We start from the raw sequence: 23,671 nt of genomic DNA, 5'->3' as shown, positions 1-23,671 counted from the left end.
CCATTTCAAGGCTGGCGTATGCAGCTTTGTGACTGACATTTACAAAGCAGGGAGCAACTTTGGTCTGTTTGTAAAACCACTGGTTTTCCTCTTCATGCATTTTTGCTACAGCAATATGACAAGAACTATCCCTTGAGGTGACAATACAAATGAAGGAAAGATTATTAGGTTTTGTCTGGTACATGCACTTTGTGATACTGAGAATATTCAAATGACCCAGACATAACATCATAAGGACTAATTAGCTTTTGACCAGTCCTAGTTACTTCATACTGGTCATGTAGTTCCTCTGATTTCCTGTATTCTTTGGGAAAGGATGATCTTGGAAATGGTAGCTGAGCCAGGTTCTGTTTAGTTCTGAACAGTGCTAGCTTCATTCCCCTCCAGGTCTGTAAGTTCTGCTGTGGGAAGGTAGGCAGGAGCATTTCCTCACAGAGCTTGGAAGGAATGCCTTACCAGTTTAGGCTGGAAGTGCCTGAGGATCTGGCATCACGTGCAAAGCCTGACAGCAGAGCAGAGCATCCTGCCTGCACACCTGCTGGAACTATCTGGGTGTTTAGTAAGCAAGGTTGCACTGTAACCCAGACACCTGACAAACACACTGCAGCCTGGGTCAGACCCAGCCAGCCAGCATCTGGCAGCTCTAAATCGGGCTAACATCCTCATAGATGACTTCTGGGGCTAATGGGCAAGTATTTCCTGCATAGTTTGTTTCTCCCTACTTCTGTATTGGAAGCACTTTCAGGTTTGTTGGGTACAAGTTGTGGGGTGAGCCCCTGCTCCCTCCAAGAAACCCAAAGAAAATGGCACCGGCTGTGGCGTAGTTCACTGCTTTTATCTGCTAAGGCTCTCCCACAGCCCGATTTCCTGGGCATTTTTTTCCAGACAGCCCAGTCATGGAAGTTTTCTCTGTGTCAAGCGAAGTCTCCCCAGAGACAGAACCTCCCTCCATTTTCTGCCTCCCTAACACGTGGCATGTGTTAGGGCTTTCAGCATGTGTACAGCCCCTACAGTAATTTTTCACTTCATGTATAACATATGTTGAGGCATAAATAAAAGTCAGATTGGTCCCTCTCACCCACTTTACTTTTTATTTACCCTCCTCCTCTCCCTCTTCTTCCGCTTCTCCTTCTCCTCCTTCTCTTCCCTGTTTTTCTCCCCTTGACTTGCTCTCTGACAAATTTATTTTCCATTCTTCATAGGACTGCCCAGTGATGTTGATATTTGTTATGGTCTGTGTTGTATTTTTACAAACCTTTGAAGCTCAGACATTCATTCTACTGATCTTTATCAAAATATAAGAGGCAAAAACAAACACAGGTTTGGATTTATTAAACAATCAGATCAATTTTGCTTTTTCATCTAGGGTAATTTGTATCCAGGCTTGGTGCACCACTGGCTTGTATTTTGCGAGTTTTGGATACCAAGACTTTTATTCTTCTGTATTTAATAATAACTGCTTTCTCTCAGCCTTTAATTTACAGTTCAGTCTTTAGGTAATGTAAATAAACAGAAATGAATCGCCCTGAAAATTCAACCTGTAGTCACCAAACTTTAGCATGTCTGGATGGTCAAAACTCAGGATTCAAAACCCTGGATGTGGCGTCTGTGGAGTTCAGAGAACACAACGACACAGATTTGAATGTCATAACTAGCTTACAGAGAGCCCTCTTCCAACTCTTGGAACAAACCCATAGATCTGGCCTACCCCAGTAAATATTTTTAGAGAAACACATGAGTGCAAAATAATGACCTGAGCTTACCTTGATTTGTCCTATGGTTGTTAGTTTTATGGGAAAAACACACTAAAAATGTGACCTTCCTAATGATCACATGAGTATGCAAGGAAAGTGTATGTTCCTCTTCTTGCTACTGCCATTTGATTTTTGTTTTTGCAGTTTGACTGCCACCCTTGCCAGTGTTGGAGCTGCCAGCATTCCCAGCGCGGGACTTGTCACTATGCTGCTGATCCTGACTGCAGTGGGTCTCCCTACCCAGGACATCAGTTTGCTTGTTGCTGTTGATTGGCTTTTGTAAGTTGAGCTGACTCTGCTGCTTGGTGCAGAAAAAGTAGTGAAGTAATGTTTGTCCACAGTGCTTTCCAGCCATTGGTCTTAAAGAACTTTGAGTCTCTCCTCCACAGATAAATCAAAGGAGGAAATGGGCTGTTACCCCCTTAGTGAAGTAGGAGACACTGAAAGCAGCTTCTCAGCTGTTACGGTTACAGAGCTACTGAAGTCAGTTTCTATGAGCAAAGGGTCTTCTTGGCACACTTGTGAGCGCACACTTTTGTATTATCTTCTTCTTGATGATGCCTTTCCATCATTCAAGAGCAGTTTTCTAATCTTTGCTTTCATGTTTCTGTTTATTATAGTTCTGGTCTAAAATGAAGGATGAACGCTGAAAATGCAAGTTCCATCAGGATGTTGCCAGCAAGTTATAGGGTGATTTGGGATTTGTAGCATCAAATGTTTTATACTAGTAGGGGGGGAAAGTCAGTTTCTTTTCGTACATAAGAAAGTAAAATACCTTTAAAAAGAGTCTGTTCTAGGGCAGGACAAAGACCAACGACAAATAAGAATGAAAACTGAAATAAAGACGGTAATTCCCTAGTTTTCATTTTACTGACAGCTCACTCAAACTAGAAAGAATGGCTTTCATTTCCAAGGACTTGTGATCAAAGTCCTCCATTGTGATCAATGACCTCCAGACCACTGCAGGTCCTCCAGCAAGAAACAGCTAACCCACAGATTGTTTTCTGAGGCATTTGGTCTTCAGTACTTGAATACAGAAGCTGTAAATACAGACAGAGGGTATGCCAAGCCACATCCTTTCTTTTGCTGTTATTTGACAGCTTGGATATCTTTCTGTCATCTGTGCACAGCTGAAAGAGACTCAGTAGCCCTTAAGTTGTACTGGCCCCTAGAGAGACTTTCACATTGTCCTGTACTGCTGCAGCACAGTACGTTCTGATGTATTCTGGTCAACAGCCAGCTCTCTCTCCCCTAGTATTCTTTTAAGTAGTAAAGATGTTTGGTTTTGTTTTTCCAGCTGTGGTGCCCAGAAAGGGAGACATAAATATAACTGTACTATTTATGTGTTTTCTAGCAGCCTAAGGCTGCCTGCTTCTGGTACCTTTCAGTCCCAGATACACAACCAAAATTATGCAAGAAGAAATAGCAGAGTTGAGAATGTGCATGTGCAGATAAAATAGAAGTTTAATTTTCTGTCATTATCTTTTGGCTTATTGAGAAGAGGTCAAGAACTTAATCAATCCTGACATATATTTTGGGTCTACTGGCGTTCTCTATCTGTCACTAAGAATTTTAAAGGCTAACATGCAGCTCTGATTTCTGCTTCAGGCAAAAATGAAAGAGGAATTTACAGCTTGAGGAGGCAAAGGGAAAACTTGACTTATATAATGTTATATATAACTGAATTTCATGATATGATGCAGAATGGTTAAATGAGAGGGTACAGCAGGCAAAGTACAGCTGGCATAGGGAATGATGTGATATTCAGTGGGTTTATTATATTTACAATGTCATAGCTGAAAGCAGGAAAGTGATATAGGAATCTGCAGCTGGAAGAAGGAGAGAAAAAAATGTAAAAATATATTTTAAGTATCTGTTTCTCTTGGCTCTCAAAGTAAGGCAAATAGGTAGGTTTCTGCAGCTGGTAGGAGGATGTGCAAAAGGAGCCTGTGGTTTGTTTGGTTTTTTTAGGGAAATGTATTTTTAAAATATTCCTGTGGACTGAGCAGCTCTTCCCACACCAGCAAGCCTCAGAGCTGTAAGTTTATCAGCAGTTCTGATGCACTAGTGTGTGTTGTATTTCATTCTCAGCTTCAGCAGCATTGTTCCCACTGGCTAACCCAACCTTGCTTAGGAAATGAAAATTTCTGTACTGCGGAGCTGTAGCAGTGATAAATATATGTAGAGGAAGGATAGCCATTCTGAAAGAAGTATTTCAAGGTGTCTTTCCAAAATAAATGGAGGGCAAGAGAACTTGCAGCCCAAACGGTTGGGTTTGGATCCTCCTGGCCTACAATTAGCAGTGCAACTGCAACTGTGATTCAGAACTGAAAAAGGGAAAAAGATGAGAAAAGAGGTGAAAAGCTCTGTGTCGTGCCACTGGTGCTGCAAAGTCAAGACACTGTCCGTTGGTGAAAGTGTTGTACTTATTAATCTGTGTTCAACAACTAATAGCTTCATTTTCCATCTGCTGGTGGCTGTGTTACGGTAGCCACAATGATCTAATCAGCTATGAAAAATGATGCTGCTGACATTACTATGTTAAGAAAAGGCACACAAGCCAACTTTTGAGCAAGCTTTTGCACACACAAACCAGACCTGAAGAATTTCTGAAATGAAGTGTCATAAAAACATAATTTCTTTACTTACAAACACTGCCTTCTCCCAATTCTTCAGATCATTAAATAATGTTAAAGCAATATTTCTAACAGAATGTAGAAGAGAAAGTTAATAAAATATTTAAGACCCAATTCCAGCCACTTTTCTGGAACCCATGGGTAAATGCAACCAACCGTGTAGACATACTTGGAACAGCCCTTCAATAACATTTAAATTTGAGATAAAAAATGATTTTAAAAAATGTCTTACTCTGAGTTTTTCAATATTTTTGATGAAAGCAAGTATCAGAACATCAGTTCATTTTACAGTACTACCACCACCTGAGACTGTGGTCTTACCCAAACCACTTTTGCATGATTTGGTCATTGTGTAACACAAAGATGACTTTATGTCAAATCCTTAAACTTGGCACTCTCTCCTTCAGACTGGAGCTGAAAGGTTTCCTTATCAATTTTTTCTCAAGCCTCTCCAGTATCTGTTGGGTTGTTAAATCTTTCTACCTCCCATGCATACATACCCAGTGTAAGCTCTTTCACCAGGCAAGTTTCCCAGGATTTCACAACTCTTAGAGTTTCTCAGTTTAAAACCAAGGACAACACAGCAGTGACATTTAATGGGACAGTAATTATATGCCAACAGATGGAATAAAATGAGCTTATTTTGCTTGAGCCACAAACTGGGTACTCTCCAGATGTGAGCTGGCAAGCTTAGTAAATATCAGTGGTACAAGATTAGTGGTATTTTGCAGCAAAGAGAGAGGAATTAGGGAAAATGAGCTTGAACAGCTGATCCGGTACTTAAACCTTCATTCAGTAACTCAGAAATAGATTGCTTCAGTTCTGACTCTGTGCCTTGGCTCAGATCTAGATTCAGAATATTCAGACCTAGTTGAAGTCTGGATGTTATGAACAGGCTCTAGACTGCAACTTTCCTACATTTATGTTGTTTACGTTGTCCCACTTGCCTGGAATTAATTGGTTGGTTGATTTGAACAAAAGAGTAAGTACAATTGTCTTTGTTCTTCATAGGGTGTTTTTCATAGGGTGTTCTTCATAGGGTGTTTTTTGCCCCAAAAGAGGTCAGTGGCACTTTGCTGTTGATTCCTGACAGCTGAGACTTTGCCCTTTCTGTTGTGAGGAACTTCCTGGCTTCCTTTGGTTTGCACAGTGTACCATGTTGTGCATCAGTGTGCAGTTTGTACTGCTGAATCTCTCAGCTAGTAGTACGTGTGCATGAGCTGGAGCATCTCCTCAAATGACCCTTTCAGAATTTGAATTCTGCCTCAATTATATTTATGTATTCTCTCTACCTTGTTTTTTTGGCATCCTGTACTATCTCTCTGTCATCTGGCATCAGTGAATCCTTTCAAAATTTACTACCAGTCATGCAAAAAAATTAAGTATGTGTTCTTTTTGTAGAGTTGTATTGCCAGGTTCAGTGTATTTAATGGTCTTAATTAAAAATCACTCCAGAAAGTCTTGTTTTCCTATTCTACCACTCTGACCAGGTTTAAAATAGTCTTCGCAGGCATTGGATGAGAAATGTATAAAGCATTTAATTTGTGTGAAGCAGAACTGGAAGGATGTTTCCCTCCTATAGGTTGTTGGTTTGTTTCTCGGGGGAATTACTGTAGAGGTTTTTTTCCCTTCTGGGTATTCCTTTGAAGCCAAAAAGAGAAAATTAACTGCTTCAGCAAAGATATTACACTACAAAGTCTTTAAATATGTAAGCCTGATAATGCTGAAAGGGAGAGGAGAAACTTGAATGGGACTCTAATTCCACAGCTGAGAAAGGCAGATTTACCGATGTGTAGACCAAAGATGTTAAAAAGGGCTCAAAAATTTATATGGTCATGAATAAGCATGAATAATGAACGTTTATCAGTTGACATTTTATATATTTAGATGTTTTCTTCTTGGTGTTCTACAGGAAAAGGAGATGTCACGCAAATCTAGTACTAGAAATACTAGAAAGGTTGTTTTGAAATTAATCACTGTCTTGGGAAATGAGGTCTTACATGCTAGCTTTTGTCACTTGGCAAATGTCCACACTATTAAACCTGGCCATTTTGTTTAAATGAATTTTCATGAATATACTTCTGAGAATTAATCAGTGTAATCATTTCTCTGACCTATTTGGCAAAGCTAGACTCAATTGCTTTAAGTCAGTTTAATTTGCAACCCTTGGTCAGAAGGTTTTTAGGAGTTTTATATTTAGTGCAGATATGAAGAGGCAAATGAGACTGTAAATGATTTCAACATGTGTGCTGCAGCAGGGAAGATAGCAGGACTCAGCTCCCATTTTTGCAGAATTTTGGTCAGATGTGGGGCAGAATTCTGAATTCAGGGAAAATCCACAACTGTGACTTCGCTGTTGACAGATAGAGCCACACTAAAGACAAGACAGGAGAAAAGTGGCATGTCTGTTTAACGGCATCCTGTCCAGAAAGTGCCAACAAACATATTTTTTTATAATGAAGCATGTTAGCCTCTCTTGGCACCCTCCTACAGTGAGGGGCACTCGTTAGTGAAATGCTGTCACAGGCTCATAATTTTGTAGGCCATGACCTATATTTGGATTGCTCATATGCCAAGCTCTGGCACACGTAGTGTGAGTGGGCATGCTGCCACACCAACAGATGGCCATCTGTAAAGATGGTGCCAGAAGAAGAGCTTCAATGGCCTAAGCATTATGGAGATATTTCAGGCATTTTTGTTCCCCATAGTTTGCTCACTAAGAGTAAAGGGAGAGGTCTTCTGTTAATTCATACTAAAAATGAGAACAGCTCATTAGATCCAAAATCCTTTTCTCTGGCTGCATTAAGTTCAGTGCTCCAATAAATTCAGATGAAACAAAGGGCAATGGTGTGAGCTGGGCACCCTGATACTGAAACCTCCAGCTCCAGAAGCTGGCACTGGGGGATGTCAGTCAAGCACGGCTCTGCAGTTTGGCTGGGATCTAGCATACGTTCTTTGCCAAACTCCACGAGAATAAGCAGCTGGGACACGGCAGTTTGAACATCCTCCCTGTCTGAACAAGTCCCTTGGGAAAGCCAACTTCTCCCATTTCCCTTGAAAGCTCCCATCTCTCTGTTCAAAAGATACCTTAAGCTTCCTGAAATGAGTGCAGTTAACTGTACCAGAAACAGGGCTGCCGTGCCCTACTTTTTCTTCCACTCAAACCATTCAGCCTCTGCATTTTCCTTCTTTTGTAGGGACCGGATGAGAACATCAGTCAATGTAGTGGGGGATTCTTTTGGTGCTGGCATTGTCTACCACCTTTCCAAGGCAGAACTTGACACCATTGATTCCCATCACAAAGGGCATGAAGACATTGAAATGACCAAGACTCAGTCAATCTATGACGACATGAAAAATCATAGGGAAAACAACTCAAACCAATGTGTTTTTGCGGCTCACAACTCAGTCATGGTAGATGAGTGCAAGGTACCTTTCACATTTATGGATATTGAGACATGTATATAGCACTGCATGTTTTATTTTATCTTATTTTATAACTTGCATGTATTTTTCAAATCATTCTGCAAATAACAATGTGACAACAAGGTCCATGAACCCCAGACATTTTGAATGTGTTTGAGCAGTTCAAAAGATGTTTTTTTGCACTCTTCTTAAAACTTGTCATTTGGTGGGAAAAAATCATGTACTTTGTTTACATATCAAAAGGCAAGATGCAGCGTATTATGGAATATGCCAAGACACAGAGAATATGGCATCACCTTCTATGGACATTTACTTAATTTTCTGTGGCAACAGAGAACTTAATTGCCAACCCAAATGAAGGATGGCTGCAGTTCAGATGCAGGCGTTGTCACTTGCTGACTGCCTTCATGATATGCTGTTCAGAGGTCGACGCGTTGAATGCGCTTTAGCATGAGAATGCTCGTGCACTCACACAGCATGCTTCTGCTTCGCTTCCATCAGCATTCCTTCCCCAGGCACTAAGGCACAATCACTGTATTCCCTCTGTAACCCTTGCTGTAACTAACATGCAATATTAATACGAATAATAACGTCTAGATCAGAGTGAAGTGAGCTTGAGCAACCCCACCAGCTGAATGAGAAGACAGTTCAGGAGATTAGTGGTTAAAAGTTCGTTAAGAACCCACCAATGGGATGGGGCAGTTTAAAATCCAGAGAGAGATTTTGAAAAGGAGGAGAAAAGAGAGTGAAACAAGGTGGAACTTCTAATTTCATAGTCCTTTTTTTGTATTTATTAATGCTCCAGTCTGATGCTGTACACTGTCTTTGAGACAGTGGGGTTTGCCAATCAGCTTACTTAGCCATTTATCCAGACAGATTCTCTTATATCTTCCAGCTGCCACAACTGAGCCAGTATCTAGCTGTGAATGACTGCACTAAGTCCAATAGCAGATCACCATTTATATTGGAAATATAAGTCCTATATTACGATTTTCACTTGTCTCTAGCCTGGCTGGAAATATTCTTTAGAATTATTTTTTTTTCCTAATGCTTACTTCTTGAGAATGCAGGCCAAACCTGGATTTTCAGGGGAAAATGTAATACTGAATTCAGAAAAAAAAAACCAAACAGCTTTCATCCTATCTTCAGTTTTTCCCTGAATGTTCCCAGGTTTCAGTAAAGTGATTTTTTTTTTTTTTTTTAAATCATGCATTTTTTCTGACATGGCTCTCTCATTTGTCTTAAGACCCACTCTTTTTCCATGAGAAAAATTTAAAAACTAAGATCTGAAATGGAAAGAGAATATATGCTTACATAAAATTGAAAATTGTCATTAATTTATATTTCTCAAAAAAGGGAAGGACATAAGACATTAAAATTTGAAGAAAAAAAGAAACTGTCTGGAAAGAAAGATAGAAAGCATGTGCACACACACTTTTTGGATAACTTCTTTTGGAATTTTTTGAACACTGTTTTTAAGTTAAATAGACAATGCTGATTTCAGTAGGTTTAAGAGTCTGTTGTGGAACTGAATACTGATGATTTTATCTGCTCCCCGTCTCTGAGATTTGCACAGAGATCCAAGTCAAGTTAGAAAGTAGTAGCCTGTTGGTGCAATCAATACTTGCTGCACTTCCTTTTCTCTTCTGTTTCTCATATAATTTCCCTCAGCTGAGGCAATAGCTTGCCTCAAAAACATGGATTAATGGTGCTGTATGTCATCCTAAGCATACCCTTTAATTCAAGTTTGGGACCAGTGATTTATGAGCTAGAAATGTTTGTCCTTTTAAATTGTTTTAGGTTTGGTCTGCTCACAGTCTCAGTTTGCTCTTTGAAACTCATGAAAAGAGCCAGGCTTTACTGGATTGAGCACAAGACTGACTTTGAGCAGCCCACTTCTCTTTTCTGTCTGCAAGCTGCCAAAAGGATGTGTTGTTTGGACCTAACTGATGAGCTATGAATATATGCTGACACTTGCAAAGCATTTGGATCATGTTGAAGTGGTCTACAACTCCCAAGTGTTAGACTTGCAAAGGCAACAGAGTGTAGGATCTGGGGCTTCGAAACAGCTGCTAAATTTAAAAAGACATCTCTTCATCCTGTCCAATGCACTGGTGGGTTGAAAAGCTTACTGCAACTCTGGTCAGGATATGGAAAAGCTGATCTACTAGAATGCCCTTTCTATTTACGTTCTGTAATATATTCCATGTATAACACTAGTAGTTTATAATTTTGCATGGTCATTGTACATAATTAATAAGTAGTTTACCTTTATATGGGGTTAGAGTGGTTGTTATTGCATGATATTTTTGTATTTTTTTATTATCGTATTTCACATGACTCTGTGTGATTTTCATTTCTGAATAAGCTGTTCATTCCTGTACTTGCATGTTTTCCCCTTCCAATTATCTAAGAAAAAGCTTGACTTTGTTTCAAAGATCAGTGCATTTTGTCATGTTTCCATGTCCCAATGCTTCCATGCATCCTGTTTATCCAGCATGGGGAATTTCAGCTCTGTCTTTAAGTTTTCAATTGAAGCTGAAGATGTTAACTTACAAGGTAAGTTAGGAAAAAGTAAGCCATCCATTTAGAATTAAATGAAAGATACTCTCACATTATCAAGATCTACAATACTTTTGTAAAGTTAAATTGACATTTTACCTTTTTTGATTTTTGATTATTTAAAGTAATTTGGCTGGAGATACCTTTCTTGAAACTCGGGTTCATTTATACTGATCTCTGGAATGGAACATACGACACGCTGTTCACTGTGAGTTGGTAGATCTCTACAGGTCTTCTACCATACTTAAAACCTAAAAATTCCAGCATGTATCTTTACAGGAAAGAGTGAGGTTTTGCTGTACATCATGTGCGACCAGTTTAGCATTACTGTGAATTTTTAATTGGACTATAGTCAAAATATTTCACTACATTGTTACAGTGGTATGATGAACAATGCGTTCACAACATGTCTTTTCTCCCATTTCTTTAAAGGTGGTGTAATTGTAGGTGAGTTTGTGTAGAGACACACCTCTGATTATTCTGGCCTTGCATATTTTTCATGTTGTTGCATCAGTTACACAGCTTTGCTAAGGAATTCCACTGAAAAAATATGATTTTCTACACTAAAAAAATAAATAGTCTGTTTTTGAAATAATCCAGAGAAATCTACAAGGGATAGAAAGGAGTAGAATCTGACATATTTATTTAAAAAAACCTGCAGTGAAGGTTAAGAAAATGTGGAACATTTTTCTACTACTGATGTTTTCTAGTCATTTTAATAAATAAATGAACAGGAGTGTCACTATTTGGGAGTGTTGTGAATTCTGAATAAATATATTTTACTTATATAATAAGTGACAGTGTATGTAATTCCTGCAAATATCATAACCTTTCATATAAAACTCACTACTTTTCTTGTCAAAGTGCCTTGGCCTTTAAGTCGTTTGTTGATGATAATTACTTGCAGGTAACACTGGCAACCAATGGCAAATCTGCAGACTTCAATGTTGTTGAAGAAGAGCCTTGGAAACGTGAAAAATAAGTGAAGAGATTCCTAGCTGCATCCTTAATAAGTCCTGAAGCTATTTTCTGGCAGAAGATACCATGATTAAAGAAGATTTCTCCTTTTTTTTTTTCTATTTAACATCTACCATTTCTGCTTAATTTTGTAACTGAAACTTAGCAAAGATCTCATCAAGTCATTGTAGTGTCTTTGCCAAGCAATGATCCACAGCCATCTGTCTCCCCTGTGTTACAGTTTGGATGATGCACCTGGAGAATCCTCCATGCAGTGCAATGTGCTCTCACCCACTTCCCCTTTCATTCAAGACACAGAGAATGTAAATGCTGCAAAATGGGAAGATCAAAGTGCCAGTACAGTTCACTACGGGGACTCAGGGTCACAGATACAAGAGAACATAACACCACGTAAGCCTTCAAGTGTTTTGGTGACTCTTGTGGCATACCCGATCTGTTTATCACTGTATGGCTAAAATACCTTTTGAAAACATCCATAAAGATTTCTATTTGTTTTGATAATAACAAGCACTGTACTTTTGTGCCTAGTTGTACTTTAAACTGACCTTATATCCAGGGGCAAGATTAATGCATAGAAGTCAATAAATTATCCCAGAAATTTTGTTAGATCAGTACAACTAATGCTTAGCATCAAGAGAAGACCTTAGATTTGTATGTGCATGGGGTGTGTTTTTATCAGATGTCCCAGGGCAGGTGCAGCCTTTGTTTTATGCTGGGGCTGTGCTGCTTCGTGACCACAATGCACCATACAATGCAAGGCAGTATAACTACAGAGGTGGTAGTTCCTTCACTAAATCTATGTCTGATGCGCAAAATACAGAAAACCATGGACTCAGTTGTGCTGTTTTTAATCAAAGTAGGTAGTACCTTACTTTTTACCCTTCTCCACTGATGTCAGAGGGATTTCTCACGTGGATGGGATACTCAAGTAAGGTACTACTGAGATTGATTATGGATGTCCTGATTGGGTATTTGATAATGAACTGCAAACAAATTCTGAATCTATTACTCTTACAGAATTTTTGAATGTGATCATCAGTAGCATTTGCTATGAAGTGAAAGCCATCTTTCAAGTATGTCATGTTTCAGAGAGTGGCTAAATCCTGAATTCATTGCTAAACCAAATTCCATATAAGGTTAAGAGAATTTGTCCAGGGTTAGGACTGAATGAAAATGAAACCAGAATTTCAGGATTTAGGCCAGTACGTTGAATTTACATCTCTCTCTCTCTTTTGCAGAGTAATAAGTATATAACTCCCTAATGTCAAAGAAATGTTTCTTTGAGCACATGGCATCTGAATTAATGAGATGGTGTTTTGTCAACATGCTATATCTGACTAAACCTGTCGGAAGAAATTGCAGTGAGAATAATCACCTTGTGAAATTTTTTAAAGGTTCTTGTTAATACTTAGCAATTTTAAGATACTGGTGAATACCATTATACCGTTACCACGTTCCATAGCAAAGCTGAGCCACATGGCCTTGGAAGGTTCTACTCACAGAACAAGCTTTGTGCAATTTTGAGGGGAATTCTCAGAAGTTTTCAGAATGAATCAGAATATGAGCATATGTTGAAGTTAAAAATGGCAAGAAACAGAGTTCAAACATTTATGGAAATAGGCCATTCAGTGTCTGTGCTCAGACCTGTCATGGGTTTAAACAGGAACAATGTGTTTAACTGTTGAGTGTTATTTGGCTCTGTAGAAGCTGTTAAAGTAAAAATATAATCTGCTTTTGTTCATCTGCATTCATATAAATATCTCTGAAACTGCACACGGACCTGAGCCAGCCAAGGCTACTTGCATGATCAATGATGTGCAAGATCAAGTCCATTGTCAGAGTATCCCTCATTTAAGCATTTATTATGGAATATTTTTCTTACCACTGTATTTTTGTCATCACTTGAATGCTATGGCCAAGCAAATCCTAAGCAAAATGGCCTATATAATTTAACAAATATTGAACCACTGTGAATTCTGTAGGCCTGTAACATTAGAGGGGGAGGCCTCTTCCAAAGGCCTCCTGAAGTATCTTCAGGATTTTATTTTACTTTTTTTGTGAAGGATGGAATTGTAGGTTATTCAGAGAAGTGGCAGACAGGTTGTATTCTCTTTTCTTCAGTCATTGCTATCAGCATATCCAGAGTTAACCTCTATCTAGCTATTGCTTCCCAAGTAGCATTCACTGGGTTATGTGCCAGAAATGTGCCTGGGATGGTGTGTAGGTACTGTAAAATGTTCCTTACTCTGAGGGTGCTGGCTCTCATCAAGTGAAATTCACTCTCACTCAAGTGGTAGTTATATCCAAGAATAATACACAGCATTTACCCCAATTTATATCCAGCGTTCTTGAACTGTTTCGTGGCACAACTCATCCAATAATAGATGATTTTTCATCCTCTTCACCATAGCAGTTTCTTGGGAGCAGGCACACTGATTGCTTGTGTTGAAAGTAGCTTTAGAAAACTGGTCCATATACTCTTAACTGTAATTTGAAACTGTTTAGCAGTTGGAAACAAACAGGAATGTCAGCAACATGTGACTAGGCAGCTCCACAAAATTACATATTGAGAAATACTTAGAATATGCTTACAGTTATCCACTTGGGATGTAATGTCCTTTGAAGAGTGCTTCTTTGGATGGAGGCTAGGGAAGGAAGGAATGCAGTGCTAGAGAAACCCCACCCACATATGGGAGAATAAATTTGGATCTCTTGATAGGATTAGAATAGCAGACTGTGATTTTAAAGTGGTAATTCTGTAGATACAGTAACTCAGGGATTTTTCAAAATATAATTATGATGGTATTTCTCTATTTAAATGTGGATGTGGGAGAAGGAGAAATGTTGGGTTTCATGTATTCCTCTGCTTGTAGCCTGACTGAATATTTAATATAGTGTTACTCCAGAGCAGCACTGTATTAAATCATCAAAAAGCTTTCCATTTCTGTGGGAAAATATAACTCACTCTTGGCTTTCATTTCTCTATTTGCTCATTCCACATGAGGCCGTGTTGCTACTTAACTAAATAAACAGAAAATAACCGAGGGACCATCCACTTCAGCTAAGCCAAGGTTCACGTTTCAGCAGGCAGTTCTGGTTACTGGCCAGCCTCCTTTTACTTTCACTAGGAGTGTCAATGCATTAATATGCATCTGGCAAATTTTTTGTATCTGCTCAAAGTGCTGGGGTGGTAAAGTTAAAGGAATAGCTCAGTGAAAAGTCATTTGGTTTCTGTGTAGTCCATACTGTCATTGTTTTCTGCATCATCTCATTTACTGCTCTGTCAGTTCCCCCAACCTTTGTCTGTGCAACTGTGATACCCTTTGGCCTTTGGGTTGCTGGCAGCACACTGGCACATGGAGAAGTCTAGACCAGGCAAAGACTCAGTTCATTGCATACTAAATGACACACATGCTTACGCATTTGCTTTATGCATTTGCTGCTGAAGCTGGGTCAGCATTCTCGTAGTATCTGTTCACTGAAAGTAAAGGACACTCTATGATAGAACTGCAGGAGAGATGGAGGACTTTGCCACTTAAATTGTTTCTCCCTTGCTTCTCTTGGAAGACAATGGCTGCACCAGCCTTTTAAGAAATGTGTGTGGGTCTTACACACAAAGATTCTTCAAATAGGTAGGGCAGAAGCCACTTGGTCACTATTACAAGATGTGGTCTTTCCATTTGAATTGATGAGAAACTCAGCATGTCTTTGAAAAACTGTTTGCAATAGTAAAAACTGTGCCTGCAATGCTTTGATGACATGAAAGTCCCACTGGAATCTGTGAGAGTCACAATCTTCCAGGAAAAGTCAAGTCCCTTCCTGTCTCTGTTAAGTTATAAGACATTTCACAATCTCATCCTAGGCAATAGTCTTTGCTATTTATAATGAAGTTGATTCTCACATCCAAAAGATTTCTGCCAAGATACTTCTCTTACACCTAATTGTTTCAGTGCTGCAAGTCCAGCACTGAATTTAAAACTCAGCACAAAAATAAGGATTGCTCTCATTACAGATTTTTCTCACGTTTTCTGAGATACAGCTGAGCTCCATATCCTTCTCAAAGCACATGGAATTCCAGACCTTATGCCACTTTTAAAAGTAGGAGTAATATAGATTTCTAATCTGTTTTCCATCACTCCTAGGGTAATTAGTTTTTCAGTGGTAGACACACAGACGAGTAGACTGTTAATCTGAGAAACTGAAGCATCAGCATGTGAACAAATTTGCTCTGGTGACTGCCTGGATTTCCTTTGCTTCCTTGCCTTCACTTGTGTTATTTCAGCCTTGTTGTAGCAACACAGCAGCAGTCGCACAAATCCCCGTAACTATAGGTAATGTTAAACCTCCCCTCTAACATTCACTTCTCTTTTTATCTTTAAAAAGACTCTGAGCTTTAGCACCGGGCTCAGAAGAATCCTTTTGTGGAGATGTACAGGAATAACTGTTTCTCATCTCTTTAATTTCCATTCAGCTCTTTTTATTGCTGCATTTGAATTAATTTACAGAAGGATAAATAAGGGCACTTTATAAAAATGTACTGTAATATTACTCTGTTATGAGCCTGAAGACTATTATGATTTTATTACTGTGACTTTTAAGGCCACAATGAAGATATTTTTCATATTAGCCATTATGATAGGTGTATAGTCCATTGGGACAGCACCTCAGCTATAATTCACCATATAACACTATGTAGAAGCTCCTGTTCCCAGCAGAAAGCATTCTTGGAAAGATTAGTTATTTTCTTCACTCCAGCAATATTGGTGACTTTGAAGGGAAAATATTTACCCAGTTTCCTTTGTCTAAAGAATGATTCAGAGAGTGTAGTTTCAAGCACTAAAAAGAACAAAGGATTTAAAATAGTGAAGTGTCCAAGAAGGCAGTCAATCTGTTAATGAATTGTTCAGCTTTGCCATGGTGTTTTTGAAAATGTTGTGTTCTTGCTCATGATTTTCCTGAAACAATGTATTTGGTGCATATTCCTTCCAAAGCCATCAATCTTTCTTCCCTCATGGGCACCGAGGCTGTATCTCCCCCCAGACAATGCACAGACTTGAGGCAGGACTCCTGGTAAAGCCCCCAGGAGCAGTGCCTGGGTACAGGCTCTACAATGGGTGCCTCCCTCATTTTTTCTTCCTGGTCATACTTTATGTTCAATGGAAATCTGCTGCTATGAATGAGTCAAACCGCTGCTGATGCCCAGGTGCTGGTAATTCTTTTACTTCTCTTTTGAGTGGCCTCCCTGGCACAAGGCTCCGAGGAACTGTCCCTCACAGGTGCCCACCATCCCAGAGACATCTTCCCCTGTTTAGGGGAAACCCAGTGACTCCCCACTAACGGGTTGATACAAATCTAACAGATAAGGTGGTTGTGCAGTTGCAACAATCAGTCTTATAAAAAAAGCCAGGCTCCAAACATTAGAAAAGCCTACAGCACGTGGCTGAGCCACTGAGTAGCTCTCTACTAGTCCAGGATGGAAATAGCCAACAGGCTAATGCAAGGTTTGGGGAGACAAGAAGACTTGTGAGGTTTCTCACTTCACCCACCCTTTGATCCCCTCTCATTTCTAACTCCATCCTGCTGCAGAGCCAGTGCTGATCAATGCTAGAGCATTCAATCCTTCTGCTATTTTACACAACATTCAGGAGCCCTGCAACTGTTTTTAATGATGCTCTGTGGCACACACCATTGCACGAAGGGAAGCTGTCATAGGCAGCATCACACAATCTGGATTGTCTCGTTCCTGTATATTGCTTTGTACATAAATAGTGTTGTCTGCTGGAATTTTTGTATCATTCTTTTCCATTCTGTTTTCTACAGTTTTTTAAAGACTGTATGCAAAGTGTGCTTGCATATTGATTTTGCAGTCAGTACTGTAGATTATATCATTTCCATTTTGGTGTTTTGTATGGACTTGTGAGTTCTTGTGTACTACAGGTTGTCCTTCCTACTTAAAGACAATTGCATACACTTCCATCCAATATATCCTGCTCCTTTCTTAAATATATCTTATTTCCTATGATCTGGTATGAACTCTTGCTTGTAGAATACATCAGAAAAAGCTGAACATGTATTTATAGTGTTAAATATTGTGTGCTCAACACTGATTTAGTTAAGAATAATACAGGTTTTAGGGGTTTGTACTTGTTCTCTGGAAACTACAGTGTAGACTGAATTAAATTACCTAGTATCTGTAATTTACAGACACACAAATATTTTCTTAGAATGTTTTCTATGTGATCATATAAGGTAGGGAAATAATCCTTTAAAGGTGACCTATACCTTAGAACAAAACCAGTTTTCTTATGACATTTAGGATCAATGAAATATTTTTGTGTTATGTTTGGTAATGAATTATAGACAAAGCACAAAATGCAAGAAGCAAATAGGAATTTCAAGATGTCCTTAAATGCTGCAGTTCATCATGGAACAATAATAATCTGAGCAATCTTCTAGATTGACTGTCTTGGGCAATCGTCCCTCACTTTTATAATTTTTCCTGATGTTACCTTTGCCAAATCCTGCAGTTCTTCCTTAGGACCTGTTAATGTATAATAGACTGGCTCAGAATGCAGTTTACAGAAAACATATCTGGGTAGGCAAAAAACGTGTAGTCAGGTACCCCATCCATCTTGCTACAATACAGTGTGTGTGAGTTCAGCCTGTGGAAAAAGTTCAGGATTTTGCCACCTAATTTTGCCTTCTTGAAAAAGGACCAACAGAACCACCATGGGACCAATGTAATTGGGTAGCATCCATACAAATACCTCCTGTTTTCTTATGTGTTTTAAAGAGAATAACCACTATATTTTTGGACCCAAATGACAGTTACTTCTCATTTTGGTCATCTCTTCCCATTAGGCAAATACCTGTTGGCATTAAGGCCATGGCTATAATAATTTCAGCTTAATTAATAAGGAACTGTTTTTAGAGGAATAAAAGTAAATTAATATAAATATTCATAACAACTATATAACAAACAGAAAAAATCTTCTGTGGCCTACTAGCTCTTTGACTGTAATTCAAAACAAAGAAAACATTGAATAGGAAGGACTCCTGTCCCAGTGTGACTGATACTGGGTATCTCTTCAACTATTCAGAAATCTGTGGGGCCATGTTATTCTGCTGAGGTTTTGGAGCCTAAGTTTCTAGTAGATATATATGTAGGAAGTGTGTTGATATACCCTTGTATTTTAATCTATATTGTATTTTAAATCAGATGTAACAGGTATTAACTTAATAGGAATCACAGGTAGAATAGTGCTGAGTTACTAATAGCTGTAAAACCTTATTGATACCAGTTTTGACATTTTGTTGAAGCATGATGTCCAGTGCCTCTCTGCACTTAGTGTAGATAATGTAGCTATCAACATGTAATTTCAGTGAAATGGTGTATACAGTATGTGTAGCTGTGCTTTAAATTAATTTAATTGGTTTCTGTGTGTTGAGCCATAGTAGAAAATTAGACTGTGTTTTAAAATTTTGTTCTCCTTTCTGGTTTTCATTTGTATCTGGGTTTCTTTCTTTTTGACCGTTCAACTGATTGGGTTCCACAGCTTACTAACTACTTTATCTGTCTCTTATGGAGTACCCAGTTTTAATAACATTCAGAGTTCTGTATGCAGCCAGCTCATTGTAAATATGTTAATTTTAGTTTTCAACTATCTAACCAGTATGTTGTGTGTTAGAAGCTGCATGTGTGTAGTTCCCTGGCAGTGAGTGAAAGTGATCCCAGCATAGATTTGCTGCCTGGTGAGTACACTTGTTATGACATAAAGAATTAATGTTCACCTGGAGTGATAAGTTTCTGTTTTATTTTCTTCTTGTTTGCTTGAAATGTTTGGACTCTTTATCACCAGAAGCTTAGTAAGTCACGGTTTAAATTGGCACAATGAACGAGGGGAAATCCATCTACATGCATTCCTGTTGGATGCCCTGGCTGCTCTTGGCTCTGTGCATCATTCAGCCCTTAGTCACATGCCACTGTATCACAGGATCCCTCTGAGTCACTTCCAGTTACTCCTTGACCACAGATGCCAGGAAAGCAGTGCAGTCCCGTGGCTGTGACTGGGCAAGCCTGCAGGCAGCAAGGGGCTGCCAGATCTCTCCAGAGTGCCTGAGAAGTCCGAGTAGGAACCTCTGCTTCATCCCCTTAGCAGGAACAGTCTCGGAGAAAGATGGGCAAAGGGGCAGTGTTTCTTTCATTGTTAAAAAGGGATACGATCATCTATTGGAAAAGAAATGCCAAGCAAGGCTTTTAAAGCTACTGTGGTTGCTGTACAGGCCTGTTACTTAAAAAAGTATGTCTGAGCATGAAAAACACATATGAACTACATAGTGAGTGGCAAAAATCTTCTGAAATCAGAGCTACAGTTCAGATCTGTGAGAAAGTAAAACCTTGCAGCAAGAAGAAGCTGACTCATTCCTAGATACTCTGGACCTGGATCTTATAAATATAATCATCTCCTCTAGGCAGAAAGAAATAAAAATCAGGCCCCAATGCACAGAAACTATCTGGCTTGATGAGTCCCATTATGATGCTTCAGGATGAATTGCACACTGGAATACTGTGTGCTGCCTGCTCATCATCCCTTGCCCCTTCTTTAAGGTGACCAGGCATGAGCTGAATGCTTTGCGATGTTCTGTTGTAAAAAGGATAAAAAGGAAGAGGGATAAGGTTGGTCTTCACACTCAGAAAGTTCTGCAGATTTTGAAATGACATACTGTACAGTATCTATAGCACAGTTTGTTTAGAAATTAATAAATGCAGATGATAAAATTTCTCCCAACTCTGGGCTCTGTTCTTGTATATTGTAGTTGGAATGCCTTGTAGACTGATTCTATTTTTGTAGTTCAGATCCTTCCTCTTTACAAGGGTTGTTAGTCATTTGCTTTTAATGCTTTCTTACAGAGTGAACTGATTTCTCTAATGTATAAAACAAACTAGACATTCTTTCTATGCTGGAAATAGTCATGAATATAATATTTCACTAAGTGTCGTACCTCTTATGTACATATCATCAATAAATGTTGATTCATAATTTTCATGGCTTACATCTCTGGGTTTTAATTTCAGCCTGGGCTCAATATGGGAATGCTTTGTGTAGGAGTTTAGATAAAGCAGTCTGATGTGAGAGGCTGCCTGTTCTGAAAACTACATGCAGGGTGGAAGATGGACCTGACTTTGCCAAAGAGTCAGAAATCTCACCCCTCACTTTATCCTCCAAATATTCCAGGATGCCGGCTGCAAATGAGCTCATTTCCCACAAAGGCCAGGATTCACTAACTCCAGTTCTTGGCAATGAAGCCTAGAGAAGTGAAAAGAGATGTTAGAAGAGTAGGAGGATACAGATCAATGGTTGCAGTTGCTTTAGAAACCTACTTCCCTCCCCTGGCTGCTAAAAAATAAATCTTTTATTCATAGCCTTTCTAAAAAAAATAATAAACAAAGCCTGTAGAAGAACTTCTGGAGTTCTTTGTAAAGAAATAAACAGTATTTAACACATAAATTAAGAGATCTCATGGAGTGAACTATGGCCCAGGGGAGTGGCAGCTGCCAAGTATGGAGAGAAAGCTCCAACGTTTCTGCATGCTCGGAATAGCAGGCGCTACGGAAATAGCAGAGCTACCGGTGTGTGATAAAGGCACAACCGAAACCGCGGCTGTAAGGACTCACAGTGTGCACAACCCTGGCCTTATTTCTTCTTAATCATCCACTTGATAGATTTCCACAGAAATCCAGGCATGGCAGGAAGTGGCTTTGGCAGTGCCTCAGCTGGCAGTCTGCCCTCTGAGTCAGTAACGAACTAAGTCCTGATGTGGTGCTAGGAGGATCTTTGGGCAAAAAGTAAATGTGAGGCCTCAGCTATCTGCTGCCATTTTGATACCAGGGCAAAAATGTCCTGTTCTGGTCTCATCAACAAGTGTCATTAATAAATGCATTCTGCTAATTGTAAAATTCCTGGCTGGGGTTTGTCCAGGATGCCTGTCACTCACATACTTCATGTGCACTGTGTACGTTCAAATTCCTTCCATAAAAGGTGTCTGTTCTTCTGTTACACAGCACGATAAAAGTTTAAAATTAAAGACTTGACACTGACCTATGTTTGTTGCTTTCTCAAAGCAATGTTTCTGCAAAATGACCTAAAATAACCAACCCATGCAGGAACCAGTACTGCAATTATATGAAGCTGACCCTTCTGAAAATACACACCCCAAAGATTGATTCTCTAAGCCCTTGCAAGCCACTTGTACCCCTTTTCTCCATGTCTGTAGCCTTAGAGAAAAAGATAATTTCAGGAGTGTGTTTGTGTCTGGAATGCGTCCCTCTCTACGGGAAAGAATCTGCTAAAGAGGCTATAAAATCTGGTGAGTCATGAATCATGGACCCATATTAAGAGATATTTCTGTATCTCCTCTCAGGCATGAAAGAAAAACTGAGATAATACTTCAGGGTTGTTAGATCTGAAATAATCTTCTCCTTTGTATTAGATAGTACATATAAACAGGACAAGGTTATGAAAGAAACAGGTGGCCCCAACGTACGGTGCTTTAGGAGGAAAACAGCATTAAAAATTACACTCAGTTGGGCAGGAAGGAGTTATTTGCAGCAAGCACTTGCACTGCAAGAATGTACAGATACCCTAGCAAGGCTTGGTGCCATTTTGCTTCCAAAGCTGTGCAGAGCCCTGTGCAGGCATCCAAAGCTGAGGCAGCTTCCCAGGCTGGGCAGGTGTCTGCTGCTGTCTCACTTGTACAGCACACAGTGAAGGCAGGAAGGAAAATATTGCATGCAAGATAAGGTCTTGTGGTCATGGTGGTTCTGGCAGGCAGAACCATGTGGCCATAAACAAGATGTGTCTGTGTAGACAGATAAATGACAAAACTGACTGCTTCCCACCGAAACTACAGGGACAAGGTCTGGAGAAGCAAGGCCTCACACTCTTGGTGGGCCTTCTGTCCTACAGGGATGAGTATTTAGAAAAGCAACACACAAGGGTCTGTTTTACACAGTGTTGTGCTCTGCATTCTCACTCGTGACTGAACTAAAAATGTTTGCTTTTCCTGTAGTCATTTGTAAGACTGATCTATCTCCATTTGGCTGTTCTCTTACTGGGGTGCCTGAAGATGCTGCATGGATCACTCTTCTGTGATCCCTGGACACCACTTGAGACATGCTGCCGTGGAGATGTGCAAGCGAGAAAAGGCAGCTGACTCCCAGTGCAGTGAAGGGACAAGAAGAGGGACCAAGCTAGGAAATACACTCAAAATTCATTCCATTGTTTCATCCAGGTGTTATCTAAATCATAATCAGCTTTGTTTCTGAACCTGGCTTCTCTCATTTTTGACCAGCCTGTAAACAATAGGCAGGCTTTATACCTGTCCTCTTCATCGGCAGGGGAGAAATCAACCTTCGTGAACAAAGGGTAAGGTTGTTAATTTTTAAGTCACTGGCTCAACAAACAAGCATCCCTACCTTGAGTTTATTTCAGACTTTCACTTGATTAATGAAAGAAAGATTAACTAGGAAGTGAACCACACAGAACTGCAGGGAATTGCCCAAGAACTATAAAGCTGGTGAATCTGAAGACCCACTGCTGCAAAACAAAACATGCTGAATTGAGGGGATGATTGTGAAACAGTTTTACAGGAAGACAAACCCCATGTACTTGCACACTAGGATACAGATAGACAGGTAATGCTTGAACAAAGCCAAAACACAGGATAATTTGTGAATCTGAAAAATAAAAAGAGCCCAACATTTTCGCTGAGGTTTGTATCAGTGATGGCTGTAGTCCACAGCATGTGCAGGAAGACTCTTCTCTCCCTTGGTGTGCTGTTGTCAGCTGACATCACTGTGTCTTGTGGATGGGGCTCAGCTGTGATAGACTCACCTTAGATAAGCTGCAGAAAACTCTCTCCCTGAGCTGGCTCCAGTAACGTGCTGCTAGCAATCTGCAGCAGCAGCCCTGAACAGGATGCTTGCTTTTAAAATAAATAGGTTAATAAAAATAAAAAGTGGTGAATATAAACTCAGGCTTTAACTCCCATCATGGGGCAGAACAGTTTATTACTGTTTGTTACATGAAAAATGGAAGCATGGGGTCTCAATTCTTGCAAAGGAAAATGTGGTCACTGAAAGTGATATAAGGGGTTTTCTTTAGATTAACCGAGGGAAAAAAAAGCCTTCTGTCATGCCAGAAGCTAGATTATGTACACCAATGACTACAAATAAATTTACAATTAAAGCTAAAACTCACCTGTACCAAAGCCATTTGGTACCAAAATTGCCACTTCCACATGGGACTGGCAATA

At 39.6% G+C, this 23,671-nt stretch overlaps 1 protein-coding gene across 2 annotated transcripts in view; it reads left to right on the top strand.

The window, feature by feature from the left end:
• Positions 1-20,403, top strand: part of SLC1A2 (solute carrier family 1 member 2) — an 89,868-nt gene extending 69,465 nt beyond the window's left edge. Inside the window, exons 8-11 of one of the 2 annotated variants that reach the window (XM_042038622.1) lie at positions 1,899-2,033; positions 7,588-7,819; positions 10,314-10,375; positions 11,286-11,356. In XM_042038622.1, the coding sequence (XP_041894556.1) occupies positions 1,899-2,033; positions 7,588-7,819; positions 10,314-10,340 (394 nt within the window). In that variant the 3' untranslated portion in view covers positions 10,341-10,375; positions 11,286-11,356. Of the gene's footprint in view, positions 1-1,898; positions 2,034-7,587; positions 7,820-10,313; positions 10,376-11,285 lie in introns of both variants that reach the window. The other variant, XM_042038621.1, reaches the window with a different exon arrangement.
• Positions 20,404-23,671: the final 3,268 nt, after the last annotated feature.

Source organism: Corvus kubaryi, unplaced genomic scaffold (genome assembly GCF_017639235.1).
Source record: "Corvus kubaryi isolate FWS band 111438036 unplaced genomic scaffold, C.kubaryi_AGA036_p1.0 37392, whole genome shotgun sequence".
Taxonomy (NCBI): domain Eukaryota; kingdom Metazoa; phylum Chordata; class Aves; order Passeriformes; family Corvidae; genus Corvus; species Corvus kubaryi.
This window is presented reverse-complemented; position numbering and strand designations above follow the sequence as displayed.